The sequence below is a fragment of the Rhinatrema bivittatum genome, chromosome 4, assembly GCF_901001135.1.
Source record: "Rhinatrema bivittatum chromosome 4, aRhiBiv1.1, whole genome shotgun sequence".
Taxonomy (NCBI): Eukaryota; Metazoa; Chordata; class Amphibia; order Gymnophiona; family Rhinatrematidae; genus Rhinatrema; species Rhinatrema bivittatum.
Window position 1 is genome coordinate 292,862,480 of NC_042618.1, and position 18,161 is coordinate 292,880,640.

Sequence of the window (18,161 nt, forward strand, 5' to 3'; positions counted from 1 at the left end):
TGGGGGACGGTGCTCCAGTGCAATGAGAAATAACTCCAAACACGTTGGACCAAAAGGATTGTAGAGTGGGACAGTGATACAGCCTATGTACCAGTGTGCCCTCCTCCTGGGCACATTTAAGACAAAGAGGAGAATCTGTGCTGCCCATCTTAAATCGTCGCACATCATCGCAGTAAACATTGTGTAAAATTCGAAATTGCACTTCTCGGAGTCCAATATCAGGAATCTGACGATGCACTGCTTCAAAACAATGTGTTAAATATGGCACAGTAATCGGTTCGCCAAGAATAGCAGTCCATTTTGGCGCCAAGAAGTCCAATCGACTGTCTGTCTGCAGCGTTCTACTGAGCTTAGCTCAGCCCTTTTATGATCCTGAAACTCATATATTGCTGGATTTTGCTACTTTGGCTAAAATTTTCTATTCAGCCTCCACTCGAGTACCCCAGCTGGTTCTCAGTTTTTCCTCTTTGGTCTCTCTCTACCTGGAGACCACTTGCTGTACCCTGTTCACTAATATGTTGTAAATCCAAACTGCCACTTTCACTTCAGGAGACCCGGATGGTCAAGCCTCCAATATTTCTTTTGCTTTCTCCTGTGCTTTTGCTTTCTCCTTTTGCTTTCTCCTGTGCTGGAGAAAACTGGCAGCTACTTATTCATAATGTTGTCTCCTTCCACAATAGCTGAAGCCCGGGTGCTGCACTCCCCACTCCCTTCAGAGGCCTTAGACAGGGAGACAGGGTGTGCCTGCTGAACCATCTTCTCCACTACAGTCATCAATTATTATTGTCCCATCACCTCGGTAGCTGGCCAGATGCTGCCAGGTTTGGCCTCCCTGTATAATTAGTGGAAGCAGCTGCAGCACTGGAGACTTATGGGCTACAGGTGTTGCAGGGTATAGACTTTATACTTTGAAGTCACTCTTTGTGCTGCTTGGTCCTTTTATCAGTATTTGCCTTGGAGATTTTTCTGTCATCTTTTCTGCTTTGTTCCGCCTTCATGCTAGTTTAGGGTGCTAATGCCACTTTTGGTGCCAGTTTGTCATATGAGATGCCATAAAGGGTTCATTGCACTCTGCTGGTAACCTCTTTTGGAGCCTTGGGGTGTTCTTCCCACACTTGGGGGTAGATTTTCAAATAGCGCGATTTGGCGTACTTTTGTTGGCGCATCAGGCGCAAACAAAAGTACGCTGGATTTTAGTAGATACGCGCATAGCCGCGCGTATCCGCTAAAATCCGGGATCGGCGCGCGCAAGGCTATCGATTCCGTATAGCCGGGCGCGCCGAGCCGCGCTGCCTACCTCCGTTCCCTCCGAGGCCGCTCCGAAATCGGAGCGGCCTCGGAGGGAACTTTCTTTTGCCCTCCCCTCACCTTCCACTCCCTTCCCCTACCTAACCCACCCGCCCGGCCCTGTCTAAATCCCCCCATTACCTTTGTCGGGGGATTTACGCCTCCCGGAGGGAGACGTAAATCCCCGCGCGCCAGCGGGCCGCTAGCGCGCCGGGACGCGACCTGGGGGCGGGTCCGGAGGGCGCGGCCACACCCCCGGGCCCGCCCCCGAAACGCTACGGCCCGCCCCGAAAACGCCGCGCGGATCGGGCCCGCCCCCTCGACACGCCCCCGACACGCCCCCCTCGGAAAACCCCGGGACTTACGCGAGTCCCGGGGTCTGCGCGCGCCGGTAGGCCTATTGAACATAGGCGCACCGGCACGCGGGGCCCTGCTTGCCTAAATCCGCCCGGATTTAGGCGGATTTAGGCGAGCAGGGCTCTGAAAATCCGCCCCTTGGTGTTGCGATGCTGCTCGTGGGCCTAGCCTCGAGCAACATCTTACCCTTGCCACCAGGCTGCCCCCGATGCTGTCTGTAGTGGCTTGGAGGCCGCTGCCTGTGATCCGCGCTGGTCGGAACCGCTGCCATTGTTCAGCCTCCGCAGCTCGGAGGCCACTGATATCATCCTGCTTAGAGTTTTTTCTTAATCTGGGAAATGAAAATTAAACTTTGTAATGCCTGGGTGGGAGAACCCAGATAACTATCCCCAAAGGCACACATAATAAAATAGACCCTATTTTCCAGTACTCTCCAGGATAGCAGTTATCTGAGCAGTGCAGGGTTCTCTGTAGAAGGAAACTTAGCTTCAAGGCCCTTTTGCTTTTAAAAACAAAAGTACCCTTTAAGTCCCTCTGTACACAGCATTGATGATCTCCAGACTATAGCAGCAATAAACAAACAAGAATTGCTGAGTGGTTTCCAACTTAACTTTACTGATAGTTAATCAGATGGATGAAAAAGTTATTTATAGCTCTTTGATAATAAATTAAACTGGTTGAACAATTCATAAATTTGTGACCTTAATAGCTACTTCTCTCTGGCAATGGATGTGAACCATTTCTCAGAATGTAACAACTGCTCCTCAAATTTTTCTTAGGTAAAAAACTGTACTCCTCAAAGTTCATTACAGTTCTGAGACCCTGGGCCCTAGGGTTTTCAAGTAATAAAGACAAATTCTCAAATAAAGGGGAATCAAAAGGAGAGAAATAGAGGGTGGAAAGCTTCAGCTACCAAAATTTCTAAAAAATCTGGACCGAAAATAGGGTTAAGATACTCTGCTTCTACTCTCTGTGAAGCGTCTACTCTGTGAAGAGAACCCTCAGAGTTCTTCCCCCCTCCCACCCCCAAAAAAAGAATCAAAAGACCATGCATATAGCACTGTCCCCTCTGCATTGCAATTCAAGAACTAAGAATCCACACCCTTAGGTGGTGGAAGGGGCTTATAAAGCCTCAGGCACACACTGTCCCTTTCTCCCATATGAGAAAGGGACAGTGAAAATTTTCCAAGAGTTGCATGCATACAAATTAGCAGATATATTTATTTATTTATTTATAACTTTTTTTTATACCGAAGTTCAGGTAACAGAATTACTTATCACTCCTGTTTACATTATAACAAGTAGAAAACAATGACAACATATGTCTTACAATGAACAAGGGAGTGAACAACTTGGATAATATAACATAACATAACTAGGAACAGTAGCAGTATGCACTATTAGAGCGAGACTAGCACATGGGGAGGGAGGTTTGCTAATGGGGGGGAGGGGGAAGGAAGGTTGTTCTTGGAGGGGGGGAGGAGGGAGAAATTTCTTATTGATGAGTAAAAACATGAGCATAGGTTCTGGACGTCAACAGTATGAAAACAGTCTATGGGAGCTGTGGAAGACTAAGTAAGTTAAGGGAATGCTTGACCGAATAGCCATGTCTTGAGTCTTTTTTTGAACGTGTTGGTGCAATGTATCAGCCTTAGCTCCGGAGGAAGCAGATTCCACTGTTTGGGGCCTGCTGTGGATAGAGCTCTTTTACTTAAAGATGTTTTCATGGGAGGTGCATGTAGAGTTCCTCTTTGTGCTAATCTTAGCGGTCGGGAAGATGTGTGAAGCTGAAGAGGGATTCTGAGGTCCAGTGGAGTGTTGTTGAATATGGCTTTGTGGGTGATTGATAGACGTTTAAACAGGATTCGAGATTTGACTGGGAGCCAGTGGAGCTTCTTTAGAATTGGTGTTATATGATCTCTTTTGTTGGATTTAGTGAGACACCTTGCTGTAGCGTTCTGTAACAGTTGAAGAGGCTTTAGGGTGTAGACTGGGAGACCGTGAAGCAGTGAATTACAGTAGTCCATTTTCGAGAAGATGATGGATTGTAACACTGACCTGAAATCGTGAAAATGAAGGAGGGGTCGAAGCCTTTTTAGAACTTGGAGTTTGTAGTAGCACTCTTTAACCGTAGTGTTGATGAAATCAGAAAAGCTCAGATGGTTATCCATGACCACCCCAAGGTTTCTGACCCGTGGGGAGAGAACTGGGAGCGACGTAAGGTAAGAGCTATTCAATGGAAGGTGAGAGCTATTCAATGGAAGGGTGCCATCTTGAGTGATCAAGAGGAATTCTGTCTTGTCAGTGTTGAGTATCAGGTTAAGGTTAGACAGGAGTTTGTTAATGGAGAGGAGGCAGGAGTTCAAAAAAAGTACGGTCTTTTGAAGTGATTCGGTGATAGGAATAAGGATTTGGACGTCATCTGCATATAAGTAATGGGTTAACTTTAGATTGGAAAGGAGATGACAAAGCGGGAGAAGATAGATATTGAATAACGTAGGGGATAGCAAAGAGCCTTGAGGGACCCCTAATGTGGAACTGAACGGTGGTGACTCTTTGCTATTGATCTTAACTTTGTAGTATCTGTTCTGGAGGAAAGATTTGAACCTGTTTAGAGCTTTGTTTTTGATGCCGATCTCAGATAGTCTTTCGATGAGATAATCATGGTTGACCGTGTCAAAGGCGGCCGAAAGATCAAGGAGGATGAGCAAGCAGGGATGTTTGTTTTCTAGATTCATGAGAATGTTGTCTGACAGAGATAAAAGAAGAGTTTCGGTACTGCGGGATTTGCGAAAGCCTAATTGATCCGGGGAGAGGATGTTGTTATTTTCAAGAAATTCAGAGAGCTGTTTGTTGACTATTCTTTCCAGGATTGTGGCAATGATCAGAAGATTAGCAATCGGGCGGAAATTTGCTGGGTTATCTGTAGAGAGATTTGGTTTTTTTAATAAGGGTTTTAAGATGGCAAGTTTGAGGGGGTCAGGGACCAGGCCCTGTGATAGAGAGGCATTGATGATCTGAGTGATAGGCTTAGCGACATTTTTAGCGCAGGTTTTGAGAAGGTTAGCTGGAATTGCATCAAGAGGGTGTGAGGATAGCTTGAGTTTCTTTAAAAGGTTTTCAATCTCTAAAGAAGATGTAAGCTCGAAATCCTCTAAGCGGGCCGTTTGTGGCGAGGAGGCTGAGAAAAGTTGAGGATATATTGGGCTGAGTAGTAGATTAGGAGAGCATGAAAGATGTTGGGTAGGAACTTTATTGCTTGTACGGGAGGCGAGTAGGTTTGTTATTTTATTTTTGAAGTATGTGGCAAGTTTGGAAGCTTTAGTGGCAGCTTTGTCATCTGGGATCGTTGAAGAAGGTGGTATGTATATTACCTTTTATGTTTACATGCAAATAGCACATATTCACATAGGGGCAGATTTTAAAAGGTGCGCGCGGGTGTACATGTGGGCGTGCTACCCGGCGCGCACATATGTATGCCCAATTTTATAACATGCGCATGCAGGCACACACGTTATAAAATTGTGGGTCAGCACACGCAAGGGGGTGCAGAATTGTGCACCTTGCGTGCGCCGAGCCGTGCTGCCTTCTCCCATTCCCTTCCCCCTATCCTGACCTCCCCACCCCTTCCCCTAACCTTTCCACCCCCTAGCCCTACTCTAACCCCCCCCCCCCCGACTTTGTCTTACCTTTTGTGCCTGCCTCTGGGCAGGTGCAAATTGCGCATGCCTGCAGCCTGACGGCACACGATCCTCTGACACAGCGGCAAATGGCTGCTATGTCGGAGGCCTCTGGCCCCACCCTGCTCTGCCCCCGGACTGCCCCGCCCTGCCCACGCCCCACCCCCAGACCTCTGCCCCTTTTTGCAAGCCCCGGGATTTACACACTTCTTGGGGCTTTATGCATGTTGCTGGGCCTTTTTAAAATAGGCCCGGCGAGCGTAGGGCTTTTAAAATCCAGCCCATAGAGGTTATATTATAAACCTCAAACATAGAAGTGCAAATAATGGTGTGTGAATAAATTTGGTCATATAAAAAAAAGGTCGGCCAAGGGCATTCCAGGGGCCAATTTATGCGTATAGGTTGCTATTTTATAACCTTCCAAAGCAATGCAGGTATGTATATTACCTGTTATGTTTACACCTACTAATTATCTGCTGTAAGTGAGAATACAATTCTTTAAAGCCAAAGACTGACTGTATGAGGGGTGAGGGTAAACTGGGGAGACTTCTAGCTGAAGAACCAGGAGGATCTTGAAGACCTAGAGATAGACTGGGTACTTGTGGCTTAATTGGTATACCTGGTAATTTCCTTCATTTACCCATTTTACAAAGTTTGATATTTTACATGGGTAAAAACCAATAAGTGCTAAGGAAAATACGCGAGTTAAATCTTCATGTGTAAATGATTACAATTAGGAGCACAAATACTTGCATATAGGAGATTTGTGCCATTTATCCAGATAAATTTTGACTTATTTGAGTAAGTGATGGCTTTGCTGCCACTTAGTCGGATAAGTCTCAAAAGCCACTACTTATCCAGCTAAGTAATATAGCCAGATAAATGTTAAAAAGCTAGCTATGTTTAAAATACATGCTGTATATCTTTACGTGAACATATTGGGTAGATTTAAGTGTATTTTGTATAGCATGCACACATTTGCGCTCACGATACAAAATATGTGCGATTGCACGTGCGTGCCTATCTATGTTTATTCATTGGCATGCTCATGCATATATTAAAGTTATCCTCCCTTCTATTTGTTCCTACCTAACAACTTCATTCACTCCTTTTGGTAAGGAAATCAAGGGTTCCTTACAACTTCTTGATACAGTATCTATGCTTAATTAATCTGTCAGCACCAAAGCAGGGGGCAGGGATCCCAACTAAAGATTTTTGAAATATCTTCTATCTTTTAGGTACAGCCCCATCCCCTAACCTTCATAAAAATTTAGGAAACAGAAAGTCAACTGTTTTTAGTAGAAAAATTAACTTTCTTAAAAGTTCACTTTGAAATTTTGGGTTGAAGTCTGTGGGTACTTTGTAAATACAGACTTCAGCCCTAGACAAGCTGTTATGAACTGGGCTCAATAAACGTCTAAGTAAGTTAGCTGGATAACACTTATCTAACTTACAAAGGATATTCAGCAGCATGGCTATGCTGCTGAATGTCCCTGAAAAAATCACTGATTAGCCAGATATGTCTTATCCAGCTGAATTTAGACCTGCTATTGAGCAGGTATAACTTATCTGGTTAACTTAACTGGGTAAGTCCAAATATTGTCATTTATTTGGCTAAATTAACCAGACAAGTAACTCCTCCCAAAATGCATATTTCCCACCCACCACTTAGCTAGATAGGTACATATCCAGCTAAATGGTGGCTGCTAAATGTGGACAGATATTGAGCTGCCACCAGTTAGCCAGATAAGTCCTTAATTATCTGGCTAAGTGGTGCTGAATATTGACCTCAAACTATTTCTGTCAATCAATATCATTCTTTTCTCAGACATTTATTTATTTATTTATTTATTTATTTAGAGTTTTTTCTATACTGATATTCGTTTTCACATCATATCGGTTTACACTGAACAGATTAACAAAGTGCGAGAATTACATTGAACCGTAGAGCTGGGAACGGTAACAGGGAAGGAAAAAAGGAGATAACAGTATAGTATGTCAAACGGGGTGGAATATTTACAACTATTTACAGTTACATAGTGGGTGGGTGGCGTAAAGGTGCGGCAGGAGAAGGGGGGAGGGAGAAGGGGGGGGGTAATTGTGGTAATGGAGCGAGGAGAGAAAAGGAGGGGTGGAATTATGTGAAGGCCTGCTTGAAAAGCCAGGTTTTTAGCTTTTTTTTTTTTTAAATTTCTGGAGGCAGTGCTCTTGGCGCAGGTCGGGGGGCATGGAGTTCCAGATAGCGGGTCCTGCAACGGATAGTGTGCATTCTTTCGTGGAGCTGAGATGAGTGAGGTTGGGGGAGGGAGAGCGGAGGGTTCCTTTGTAGGTGGATCTGGTTGGTCTGTTGGGGGTGTGGAACTGTAAGGCGTTGTGGAGCCAGTGTATGTCCTGGTTATGAAGGGTTTTACCTCCAGAAAGAAAACTGGGAGCAGCAAATGGGAAACCCCCAAAATGTTAAAAAGCCTACATTTTAAAGTGTTTAACCGTAGTTTCAGACTTTCCTTCCAGTTGTGACTGAGGTACGCCATGTCTGACTTTTCATTTCAGGTAGAACCCAACACAAAGCTGTTCCCAGCAGTCTTCCTGCAGCCTACAAGCACAAATCTTTTCCAGTTTGAGCTGGGTAAAATAAAGGTATGTCTTGTTTGATTAGTTTATTTTGTAACTAGCTGAAACCCACAAAAGATTTGCAGTTTAATTAATAACCTTATTGCAACAGTACTTCTGTAAAAATAGGATTTCTATATATTTCTTCACAGAAGACCTTAACAAAATTAGAAATTCAATGGAGGATCCATATTGGAGGGAAGGGAGGATGAGGATTCTGGGTAGGGGTGCTCCTTTCTCAGCTCCAGTCCCCTTTCCATTCCCACCCCTGTCTTTCAACTCTTTCCCACCACCGCCACCAGTTCTTTGTTTTCATTTCAACAGCCATCACTTATGCTCTCTCACACACTCATTCTTGGTACCAAGCCCCTCTCTCACACACATATGTAGAGTCATTCCCCTCTCATTATCCCCATTCTCATCCCTCAGGCCCCCCCAACCAATCCGATCACTCACACATCCAATCCACCAGCAATCCAGCATTGTGCGCCTTTGAGAACCACATACACTATCTCTATATGTAAATATAGTTCCAGCCAAAGTGGTGTCAAATTAGTGCTGCTGAACAATCAGTTAACTTATTTGTTGTAAAGGTTTTGACTACAAGCTGTGACCATAAAGTTTGCTTGTAGTAAAATGGTTATATGCTTTGTGCTGCTTGTAGTCAAAACTTTCACAACATATACATTCATTGACTGTTCTGTTCAGCAATAATATGATATCACTTTGGCTTAGAGTATATTAACATGCATCTTCATCTTTTGGTTTCATTAAATTTTGTTAGACAAGAATATGTAGCTCCTTTTTTGGAGTTTTTCTGTGCATAAATTGGGGACATTTTGGGGACTTCAGCGTAATTTCCAAAAATCCTGTGTAGCATAGGCTTGCAACATTTTTTTAAATGTCTTTTTCAAGATTTGTATTTTTGCAGTCTTGAATATATCCAAATTTAGAAAAGACTCTCTCCACATCAGCTGAGCCAGGTGGGACTTTGAGGATGCGAGAAGCAGCATAGCTCAAAGTTGGAAAGTGTTGCGCGTGCCGGCCGTGTGGGTGCCGCAACTGGGCTTGCTCACCTCGCGCTACCCTCTATGAGCTCTGGCCTTGCCACTGCCGCCAGCTCCCGGCATCCCCAGTGCTCACCGGGGCCCTCTCCGGCTTCCTCCACACCACAGGCTTCACAGCGAAGCTCCCGTCGGGGCTCTGTGTCTTCAGCCGCCTTGGCCCCAACCCTAGGCGCACACGCGGCCGACGTACTCAACTTTAAAGGGCCAAGCACGGGAAACCTGACTCCGATGCACCCTGATGACATCAGGTAGCCCTAATATAAGTACCGAGGCCCTGTCCCCAGGACCTCGCCTTGGCAATCAGGTCAACACCATGGTGTAGTAGTAAGGTTTCCTATTCCGTGTTCCAGTGTCTCCTTGTTCCAGTGTTTATTTTTTTCATGCGAGCATATCAAATCGGTTTACAGTAGCTAACAAATATTCATTTAAAAATATTTGCATTTCCAAAAGAAAAGAGGAAGTAAATACATAGGGGTAGATTTTAAAAGCCCTGCGCGCGTAAATCCAGCCGAATTTACGCACGCAGGGGACTTGTGCGCCAGGCGCTATGTTGCATGACCCCAAGTCTTGACAAAACTCCCTGGTGGTCCAGCGGGGGTCCGGGAGCCATCTACAGCACTCACGCTGTCGGCTGCCGGTATTCAAAATGGCGCCAATAGACTTTGCCCTTACTATGTCACAGGGGCTACCGGTGCCATTGGTCGGCCTCTGTCACATGGTAGGAGAACAAGATGGCGCTGGCCATCCATTGCTCCTACCATGTGACAGGGGCCGACCAATGGCACTGGTAGCCCCTGTGACATAGTAAGGGCAAAGACTATTGGTGCCATTTTGAATACCGGCAGCCGATGGCGTGAGTGCAGTAGATGGCTCCCGAATCCCCGCTGGAGTACCAGGGAGGTTTGACAAGTCTTGGGGGGTCAGGAGGGTGGGGGTTTTGTTTAAATTCGCTCCTTTAGATGGCCAAATAATTCAGTGAAGATTCATTGTATTCGTGGGAATCGCGATACGTTTCGCGATTCAACAAATTCAACGAATAGGGCCCTATTCATTGCAATGAATTCAGTGCCAATTCATTGCAAACGAATGCACACTCCTAGAAGGAATTGGCAACATCCCTGTACCTCTTGACCTAGTAATTCTTGAAGGGATATGGAAATGAAGTGATGAAGTTAACCATTCAATTTTTTCATTGTAGAGCATTTTATGACTTAGGGACAAGATTTTATGCTGAGCCCTGTATTTAACAGGCAACCAGTGAAGGTCCTTTAATATTGGGGTAATATGATCAGATCTTCTAGTTCCTGTCAATAGTCTAGCCGCTGAGTTCTGCAGAAGTTGTAATGGTCTTATAACATTTGCTGGTAGGCCTAAAAATAATGAATTGCAGTAGTCTAATCTCGACAAAACAAGTGCCTGTAAAAGAGTTCTAAAATCTTTAGGGAATAGAAGAGGTTTTAATCTTTTAAGGATATTTAATTTAAAATAACCATCGTTAATGATTTTTGTAACGCAAGTTTTCATTGTGAATTTGCAATCTAGGAAGATTCCTAGATCTCGTACTTCCAGGGAGATGGGGTAATTTTTAGCTGCTTCTTGAATTTCAAGTTCTTTTGCCTTGCTTAATTTAGGTGAGATGTATAGAATTTCAGTTTTATTTGTATTTAGGGAAAGATTCATTTGGGTTAATATTTTTTCAATGGCAGATTGATATATATCCCAGAGTTTAAAAGTTAGGTCGATAGATTTTTCAATCAGTATTAAAATCTGAACGTCGTCAGCATAGATAAAATGTGTTAGACTGAAGCCAGATAGAATTCTGCACAATGGAAGCATATAAATATTAAAAAGGGTTGCAGACAGAGAGGATCCCTGTGGTACTCCATACTGGAGATCAATTGGTTGAGATTCGTTATCAAGAAATTTAACTTTGAAGGTTCTATTTTTCAAGTAAGAGTCAAACCATTTCAGTGTGGAGTCTTTGATGCCTAATTCGTTTAGTCTATCCAGGAGGATTTTATGATTAACTGTATCAAATGCTGCTGAAATATCTAGCATGATCAGGAAGTAAGTTTGGCTGTTATTAGCTCCTCTGAAGATAATATCTTGTAATGAAGTTAATAAGGTCTCGGTGCTAAAATATTTTGTAAATCCATGCTGTGCCGCATATAGGGTACTATGTCTTTCAAGATAATCTGTTAGTTGATTGTTAATTACTTTCTCAAGAATTTTGAAATTCAAGGTAAATTAGTTTGATAGATCATATGAATTGGGTTGTGGTTTCTTCATGATTGGTTTAACTATTGTGGCTTTTAAAATGTGTGGGATATTCGCTTCAGTAATAGGTTAATTATATCGGCTATAGGTCTGGAGACTATATTGGTGACTGTTTTTAATAGTTTTATTGAGATATGGTCAACTGGGTGTATGTGTGAGAGAGTGCACGAGAGTGAGAAGCCTGTGTGCATGTGTATATGAGAGAGAGCATATACAGTGAGAAGCCTGTGAGTATATGTGTGAGAGAGAGCATAGAAATGAGAAGCCTGTTTGTGTATGTGTGAGAGAGAGCATGGGAGTGAGAAATCTGTGTGTGGTGTGTGTTTGCATGTGTGTGTGTGAGAGAGAGAGAGAGAGAGAAAGCGAGCATGTGGGAGTGTGTATGTGTTTTTGAGAGAGAGAGCATCTGGAGTGGAGAGCCTGTGTGGGTGTGAGGGATAGAGTATGTGGGCATGAGATCCTGTGGATATGTGAGAGAGAGCATGAATGTATGAGAACCTATGTGTGTGTGGGTGTGGGAATCTGCATATGAGAGAGCCTGCATGTGAGAGTGCGAGCCTGGGTAATAGAAAGTGTGTGGAAGTGGGAGCCTATAGGAGGTAGGAAGGAAAGAAGACAGGAGAAGAGAGAAGAAATAGAAAGATGAAAAGAGATCTTGAAAGGGGAATTAGTAAATGACAATCAAGAGGGGAAAAAAGAGACTGTGACCAGCTGATTAGAAAAATAAGATCAGACATTGAAGGTAAAAAAAAATTATTTTGACTTTCAGCAATTGAAATATGACATGTTTGGGAATGTGTATTTCTTATAAATTTGTATTCTACTTTTTCTTCTGTATTCTACTGTCTATATTTATCAAGGACACTATTGTACATCATTGTGCTAGAATGAGATTTTACTTTGGGTCAACGATGTTCTAGGAGGTAGAGGGCAACTTTTGCCCTCTTCTAAATCTATCATAAATCAAGGTGCATTATTTTTCATAAATTTAGGCGGTATCCCTAAGAGATGCCACTCACCAATGAAGAGAATTGTGCCAAATAGCATCTTCTGCATTAGCAATGGATATCTCATCTAACTGAGGCAGTTCCAGCACACCTCTGAGCAGAAAATGTTAGGCACATTCCATGAGATAATGTCTTTATTCAGAAAAATTAGATCAAGTGTATGTCCATGGCAAAGTATGGGCTCATGGACCCTCTATTCCCACCCAAGAGCAGACATTGATGTCAAAGATCCTTCATAGGCTGTTGGCAAAGGAACAGTGTCCCCATGCAGATTAAAATCAACGCCATTACACTGCTCAAATCAAAATTTACTGATATTGAAGTCGCAATAATTGATGAAAAACCCATCGTAATTAGTGCAGGGGGGCAGTAAAAAAAAAAGACAATTTCTCCATGTCTTCAAAGTCCAAAAAAGGACTTCATAATGATGTTCCAGTTCTATCTCAGTATTACTTTTAGGCAATGGGATGGTGCTGTGAACTGAGATAAGCAGACCACTGCCTTTACTATACAAAAGTGGTTTAGAAAGCTTAAGAGTAATTTAATAGACATAGCTGAGATGAACAACATTATCTGTTTCTATAAGTCATGTTTTGGTTATGCAGTAAAGATCCAGTTGTTCATCATATAAGGAATCATAAATAAATGTTCTGTTTCAAACGGACCTGGCAGTAATCAAATATATCATTAAACTTGAATTCATAGACAAGACCATGTTGATTAAAGGAACATTACATATATATGGCAAGCGATCATGCTTTATGAGCAGCTTACCTTTACATAAATTATCTTACTGCCCTTGACCCATGATTATAGAAATCACATTGATGGCATATGAATTGGCAGTGGGTGGACACTTTTTTTTTTTTTTTGTAACTTTTTATTTTAGCACAGTCGGAACATACATCACACATCAGAATGACAACAAAAAGAGTTAAACAAAATACAGGCTACCCGCCTACAAAAGAAAGAATTAAAAAGAATTATAGAAGTTCCAGTATGGACCCCCAAATCAAGTCATACAATATAACCTGGTCATGTAACATGTAAGTCATCTTTTCTAATAAAGCCTCTGAATGCAACTGCATACTTCAATCCTCTAAAGTGGGAACTGATTTCCATTTCCAAGCAATAACAAGATAAGCAATGTATAACATCTGCTGCACTAATATCCAACAATATTTACTCACCCATGGAGCCCTCCATAAACCCAACAGGCAAATTGCCAGAAAGAGAGGGGGCAGGCTGTAATTTGTGCAATTAAGTGGCCAACCCTTTGCCAGAAAACAGCAATCTGAGGTCAGCTCCACCAAATGTGCAAGTACATCCCGGGAAGACCATAACCTCACCAACACAGAGGCGAGGAAGCAGGGGAAAACTTAGAGAATAAAGGGGACAATGATAGGTGCACATAATTAGATGGATCAAAAGCTCAGTCCACTTAGCACAGATGGAGGATTTATGCACACTTCGCCATATCCTCATCCACTCCTTTGGAGACATGGGGAGCCCCAGATGTGCTTCCTATTGTCGTTCCACCTTCAGCACTGGGTGGAGGCCCAACCCAGTCTGGCAAATGGCCCAATACAAAATAGACCAGGTCTTCCTTTTAGCTGGACCTTCTGCTAACACCGTCTTCAAGAGATCCTGTTTCAATCTCTCATAATAAAAGCAAGAAGAATCAGAAATATCTAACTCATCTTTGTTGTATTTGAGACATTGAGTTATGGACCCCTGGTCACTACAAGAGATGACTCCTCCCACAGGGCAGAGCCCTGTGGGGACTTGTAGTGATAGGCTGGTTCTTAGCAGTAATACACACAGTGGAACGATAGGCTTTATTATACAGCAATGTAGTTGGTGGCCTGGGGAACGGGCTGTGAGCCCAGCCAGAGGAGAAGAGTCTCTAATGGCGTAGTTTAGTCTGTACTCTGCAGCGCAGATAGAGTCTCACCAGGTCTTGAGAGGATGATGGGTCTGGTAGTGGTCCGCAGAGTGGGGTAGGCCGAGAATCTAATATAGCAGATGTGAGACAAGGCAGAGATAGACCAAGAGCTGAGGTAATCACTCTGAGTATGGTAGCTGCTGTAGAGAGGAACCCCCCAAGGACAGAGGTCCGGGACAGAGCAAGGTCCCTGAGGAGCGGGTACCTTAAGCATCCTGCAGAATTTGGTAACCCCAGAGGTTAGAAAGGAGTGAGGCAAGGCCCCCGAGGAGCGGGTACCTAAGTCGTTCCTGAGTGAAACTACACAGAGCGAAGTTGTCTGGTAACAGGCAGAGATCAGCAGGGAGATTCTTTGCTAACTCGTAGCTGGAATGGAGTGTGGAGGCTAAATACCCAGAGGTAGTGATGTCATGCGGTGGGGATGCCTCTGAGGTTCTCGCCATGACATACTCTAAAGGAGGGCCGACGTGCACGCGTGCACGTGCCCTAGGTGACCTCAGAGGGGAAAATGGTGAACGCAATTGCCCACTGCGGACCGGGGATGCTGGAGAGGTCGGCAAGAAGAGGCAGAGGCACCTATCTTGCCCAATGGAGCAGAAAAAGGTGAGGCACAGAGGTGCAGCAGTCTGTGACCGACAGGCACAACAGTACCTCCCTTCTTAGGGTCCCTCCCAGGCTCCCTTCCAGGGGGTTTGGGTTTCCGAGGATGTGACTGATTGAAGCATCGGATCATGTCTTTGTTAAGGATATTGACAACAGGCTCCCAAGAGTTCTCCTCTGGACCGTATCCTTTCCAGGAGATAAGATATTCCCATCGTTTACCTCTTTTGCGGACATCCAGGATGTCATTGACTGTAAATGCGATATCCTCCTCAGCATCAAGCGGAGTGGGCTCTGGAGTCTTGTTGGAGAACTCGGAAAGGATGAGTGGTTTTAATAGTGCCACATGAAAGGAATTGTGAATCTTTATGGATGGAGGTAGTTTTAAACTGTAAGTCAGATTCCCAAGACATCGGAAGATGGAGAAGGGTCCGACATATCATGGTGCAAAGCATGCAGAAGGTAGTTTAAGCGAAGGAACTTTGTACTGAGCCATACCTTGTCCCCTGGTTGGAACTGGGGTGCCTTCCTGTGATGAGCGTCATACGACTTCTTGGCCCTTTGGCCCACTTTGAGAATCAGATCCTTGGTTTGTCTCCACAGTTGTTGTAATTCAGTTGCAGTGGCTTGAGCTGCTGGGGAAGTCACGGACAGCGGCAGAGGCAATGGAGGTAACGGCTGATGACCATATAACACTTGAAATGGTTTTGACCCCGTAGCAGAAGCAGGATGCGAGTTTAGAGTGAACTCAGCCCAGGGGAGTAGTTCAGCCCAGTCGCTTTGTCTAGAGTTCATGTATGAGCGCAAGAATTGCTTAAGCATCCATTCATTCTCTCTGTTTGTCTGTTGGATTGTGAGTGATAGGTTAGATCCAGCGAAATGTCAAACTCCCGACACAATGCTCTCCAAAACTTTGCAGTAAACTGAACGCCTCTGTCCGACAAAATGTATTTGGACATGCCATGGAGGCGGAAGATGTGCTTCACAAACAACTTGGCTAGTTCAACCGTGGATGGTAGGCGTGGCAGTGCCACAAAATGTGCCATTTTCGAGAAGCGATCAACAGTCACCCATATTATGTTGTTCCCACCGGACGGAGGTAAATCTACCACGAAATCAGTTGCAATGTATGTCCATGGTTCCTCTGATACAAGCAGAGGTTGAAGAAGACCCCAGGGACGTCCAGCAGGAGGGCTTCTGTCTTGTGCAGGTGGCACAAGAGGCCACATAGGCTCGAACATCAGATTTCATAGTAGGCCACCAATAAAAACGTTGAAGCATGGCTAGAGTGCGACTCTGACCAAGATGCCTGGCCAGACGGGAGTCGTGTGCCCATTGTAACAGCTTCTTCCTCATTCCTCGAGGCACCACTGTTTTCCCAGCGGGGACTGCATGGGTGGTGGCCAATACCACTTTTTCTGGACTGTTGACATGGCGAGGTTTGTCAGGTACATCCTCAGGAGAAAAGGAGTGCGAAAGGGCATCTGCCCTGATGTTCTTTTCTGCACATCGGTATTTGAGGAGAAAATCAAATCGGTTGAAAAATAATGACCACCTAGCCTGCAGATGATTAAGGCGTTGGGCATGTCATAGATATTCCAGGTTTTTATGATCGGTATACACCGTTATTTGGTGTTGAGTGCCTTCCAACCAAGGACGCCACTCCTCGAAGGCCAGTTTAATAACTAACAGTTCTTTATCTCCAATTCCATAATTCTTCTCGGCTGGAGAGAAATGCCGCGAGAAGAATGAGCAGGGATGGAGGACATTGGTATCGCTGTATTGGCTCAGTACTGCTCCCACGCCAACGTCGGAAGCGTCAACCTGTAGAGAGGAACCCCCCTGAGGATGGAGGTCCAGGACGGAGCAAGGTCCCCGAGGAGCGGGTACCTTAATCATCCGCAGAAGTTGGTAAACCCGGAGGTTAGAAAGGAGTGAGGCAAGGCCCTCGAGAGCGGGTACCTTGAGAGTCCTTGGTGATAGCTGGTATCCCTGAAGAGAAGGTAGGAGCAAGGCAAGGCCCCCTAGGGGCGGGTACCTGAGAGTCGTTGGTGGTAGCTGGTATCCCCGAATTGAAGGTAGGAGAGAGGCAAGACCCCTGAGGAGCGGGTACCTAAGTCATTCCGGAGCGAAACTACACAGAGCAAAGGATTCTGGTAACGGCAGAGATAAGCAGGGAGACTCCTTGCTAACTCGTAGCTGGAATGGAGAGTGAAGGCTAAATACCCGGAAGTAGTGACGTCATGCGGTGGGGATGCCCCCGAGGTTCCCACCATGACGTACTCAAAAGGAGGACCAACACGCACGCGCGTGCCCTAGGTGACCTCAGAGGGAAAATGGCAAATGCAATTGCCCATGCCAGACCGGGGACGCTGAAGAGGTCGGCAAGGAGAGGCGGAGGCAGCCATCTTGCCCAATGGAGCAGAAAAATAAGAAAGAGAGGTGAGGCAGAGAGGGCGCAGCTGTCTGCGACTGATGGATTCAACAATCTTGAAGGTCAGTAAAAGATAACAACTGTTCCCCATCATACATATTGCCCAGACAACGTAGATCTGCCTCCCACCATTGCTTATCCACACTGCTAAATGAGTGAATCATAAGAGCGGGATTTTTCTGGAAAGGGGAGAAGGCTAGGGGTCCCGGTCTATTAATGTGCAATCTCTTACAAACCACCTTACACTTCTTAACAGTGCAAGCAATAAGGGGAAAATTACGACAAGCTTTACCCCCCCCCCCCCCCCCCATGAAAGGAGACCCCAGAAAGAAGGGAAACAACGTCTATACCCTCAGCTAGATGCCTCTCGAGGGCTAGCCATGGTGCAGAAAACTCCCAATATATCCATGTAAACACTCCAGAGAGACGGGCGGCCCAGAAATAGGCCTGCAAATCCGAAAAGGCCATCCAGCCCCGCTCCTTGGGTCTACACAAAGTACGGAGACCAACCCTGGCTACCTTCCCCTCCCACAAAAAATCTAAAAGTGCGCTGTTGCGAGAAGAGAAGAAACTCGAATGATCATGTTGAAACAGATAGAATAATCGAGGTAAATATTAATTTTAATTGCATTGATCTTACCACCCCCCCAAGAGAGATAGCGGCCCCTCCAATCCAGTAAATCTTGCTTAATCTTGATCACCACAGGGGCATAATGCAACCTATAGAGATCACGCAGATTAGTAGGAATGTTAAGCCCAGATAGGTAAGAAAATTTGCCACTTGCCGGAAGGATGTAAAAACAAGCTGGGAGCACTTGGGGCCTGGAGGAACCGATCAGAAAGACCACAGATTTATGATAATTAACCTTATATCTTGCTCCCTCTCTGAAGGCTGCC

At 44.9% G+C, this 18,161-nt stretch overlaps 1 protein-coding gene across 1 annotated transcript in view; it reads left to right on the top strand.

The window, feature by feature from the left end:
* The window catches only part of RYR3 (ryanodine receptor 3), a 1,291,138-nt gene that overhangs the window by 459,634 nt on the left and 813,343 nt on the right, over window positions 1-18,161 (top strand). The window contains 1 exon segment of the mRNA XM_029600192.1: window positions 7,875-7,961. Within this exon segment, the coding sequence (XP_029456052.1) occupies window positions 7,875-7,961 (87 nt within the window).